The sequence below is a fragment of the Sinocyclocheilus grahami genome, unplaced genomic scaffold, assembly GCF_001515645.1.
Source record: "Sinocyclocheilus grahami isolate Dianchi unplaced genomic scaffold, SAMN03320097.WGS_v1.1 scaffold98.1, whole genome shotgun sequence".
NCBI lineage: Eukaryota > Metazoa > Chordata > Actinopteri > Cypriniformes > Cyprinidae > Sinocyclocheilus > Sinocyclocheilus grahami.
The window spans coordinates 1,139,626-1,142,431 of record NW_015505277.1 but is presented as its reverse complement, the minus strand read 5'-3'; the positions used below and the strand labels follow the sequence as shown (position 1 = coordinate 1,142,431).

Below are 2,806 nucleotides of genomic sequence, written 5' to 3'. Positions count from 1 at the left end.
AATTCTGCATGAGCGTTCAAAAAAAAGTCATGTGACTTTGCGCTATGGGACAGCATAACCTGACTAACCAGCAGATTGATTTTGTTGAAATGTTGTTATTGTCATTCTGAAATGCCCGAGCAAAGTCTGCGGTTCCCAAACAGCTGGCATTCACCTACAAAAGCAATGACCGCATTTATTGTGTTTCGTCTATTTGAAAATATAATAAATCTTCTCCTACTTTTCTTGGTGATATTTAGTGCCATTTTATCAGGAAGTGACGATTTTGTTCTCTCTGACTCGTTGGATGGAAATGGTGCTTTTCTGTAAATTTTTTTATGCGATAATCCAAATTTGTGCACGAGTTAAATTTGCAACTTATGATGGAAACCTGGCTGCTCTTTCATCTTGTTTTTGTCTTTTCTTGCATCTTCATTAGACGGTGGACATCCATAAAGAGAAGGTCGCCCGACGAGAGATCGGCATTGTGACAACGAATAAAAACACATCAAGGACTCATAAGATCATCGCTCCGGCCAACATTGAGCGGCCGGTGAGGTACATCAGGAAGCCAATCGACTACACAGTTCTGGATGATGTGGGCCATGGAGTAAAGGTAAATAATTTGCCGTCTTTTAAATCTATATTCATTGCTCACCAACTCTACAAACAGGATGGCTTGTTTCTCAGTTTTTTAAGTGTGACGCCAGATTGATTCTTATGAGAACAAGCCTGTGAGTGTACAGTCTGCTAGGCCTGGGCGATAAAACGGTATTGATATTTATCGACAGTACACCTTCTTCGATATCAATAGAAAATTTTTTCCATATAGCGCACAATATAGGCACGTACTATGAGTGACGCAGACAGCACACACAAACACGAACACATGCTGAAATGAGTGCTGTGCCTGCCTGTGATGAGGAGAAGAATGAATATTAGTCGAATTTAAAATAAACATTTGCATTTGAATGTTAAGAGTGCGTCAGGAAGCGTCATCAGTGGCGCGCGAGATGCGGTAATGATGTAAGTGACGTTGTTGCATTTTAATGTTTTGTTAGTCTAGCCCACGAGACGCGCCGCTGCTACGTTATTTATTCAAAATATTAGAGAAATGTAGTAGCTCAATGCGGAGAAGATCTTGATTAGGTTAAAACCGAAACCAAGCCATTCATTCATATTCAACGCATATTCAGCGCATTTTGTAGACGGATAAATATAACTGCTGCACTCGCGTCTCACAAGAGATGTATAGAAAGCAATGCAAAGTTAAAACAGTTTAAACTTTTAGAAAACACGTCACGAATTTGTGGAGGTTTATTCCTTTTCACTACATCTCATATGTTTTTAAATGCAGTCTGTGTGAATGGCGCTTCGGCTCTTTGGATTAAGCAATGCATAAATACATGATGCTGTTTTGTTCATAATTGTTTATGCAATTTACGAAATTATATTTGATTTTTATGAGTTAATTTAGACGTAATGCACGTTTTTATAGAGTTACTTCCTTGGGTTGAAAATTTAAATGCGCTGCATTATTTTGCTCATTGCGCCCTTCTGTGGCCTCGGGAGACAATTAGTCCTATACAATAAAGACCTATTTAATCTACATATAAAACTTTAGAAATTAGATATTTGTTTAATTTTTATTGTTTGCACTTGTTAAAACAAAAAAATTTGTTGTTTGTCTCAATAAATTGTGTTAATTATAAATACAGTGGTTAAATAAAAAAAAATAATTATATTGCTTTTTGTTTTAAAAAAAGGTAAATAAAAATGTCAATAATTATCGATACCGAACGATATGAAACATTATATCGTTGATACATTTTTTAGCTATATCGCCCAGCCCTAGTTCAATATGTCTGACAGTGCTGCACCTGGAGTTGATTGCTGCAACAATGAAACATTGAAAATAAGTTTTCCACAACTGCCAGCAGACAGTAACATTGTCTCTGTGATACGTTTTGTCTTTAAAATAGAGTAAGAAGGTTAAGGGCAAAATTAGCTGATTGGCACAAATTACGCCCCTTTCTGCTCTAGTTTATAGAGGGAGGCAGTTTTAAACCATCAATCCAGCAATGCAGTTCACATTCCAGCCCTAACAGCGTATTGACAGCATGCATCTGTGTTATCTGAAGTGTTGAAATGTAAAAACATCTGACCTAGTGACAGCATCACCCTCTATTTGTAGCTAATCAGGCAGGATTGTGAGTGTGATGGGTGTTCACGAAGGATTAGGGCTGAAATGACTCCTGTGACCCAACAGTCAATCGATTATGAGAGTTTATAAGATGAGCCTCACGTATAATCAATATTAGTGGATGCGCTGTTTACATTTACTGGGGTTAAAGCTAACTGCTGTTTGTTTGTGTAGCTTCAAAAATAGTTGGGTTATTGCCACTGACAGTGAATCCCTAATAATGTAGACTTTTCAGTGATACAAACATGTCATTACTGCCTCTTGTGCTCACCAAAGCTGCATTTATTTAATCAAAAATACAATAAAACAGTAATATTGTGAGATGTTATTACAATTTTAAATAACTGTTTTGTATTTGAATATATTTTAAAATGCTGTTTATTCCTGTGATGGCAAAACTGATTTTTTTAGTAGCCATTATTTTAGTCTTCAGTGTCTAATATGCTAATTTGCTGCTTAACATTTCTTATTAGTATCATAGTTGTTTTTTTTTTTGTTAGTTTTATTTTATTCTTTAAGGAAGATCATGATACATTAAGAATATAAAGTTCTTAAGAATATAATATAAAGTGTGTGTATGTATATGTATATATATATATATATGTGTGTGTGTGTGTGTGTGTG

The 2,806-nt window shown here is 35.6% G+C and overlaps 1 protein-coding gene across 7 annotated transcripts in view; it reads left to right on the top strand.

Annotated features, from left to right (window-relative positions):
* abi1a (abl-interactor 1a) overlaps positions 1 to 2,806 on the top strand; it is an 86,075-nt gene that overhangs the window by 50,047 nt on the left and 33,222 nt on the right. For all 7 annotated transcript variants that reach the window (XM_016276019.1, XM_016276017.1, XM_016276016.1 and 4 more), the window contains exon 3: positions 419 to 595. In XM_016276019.1, coding sequence (XP_016131505.1) covers positions 419 to 595 — 177 coding nt within the window. The remainder of the gene's footprint in view (positions 1 to 418; positions 596 to 2,806) is intronic.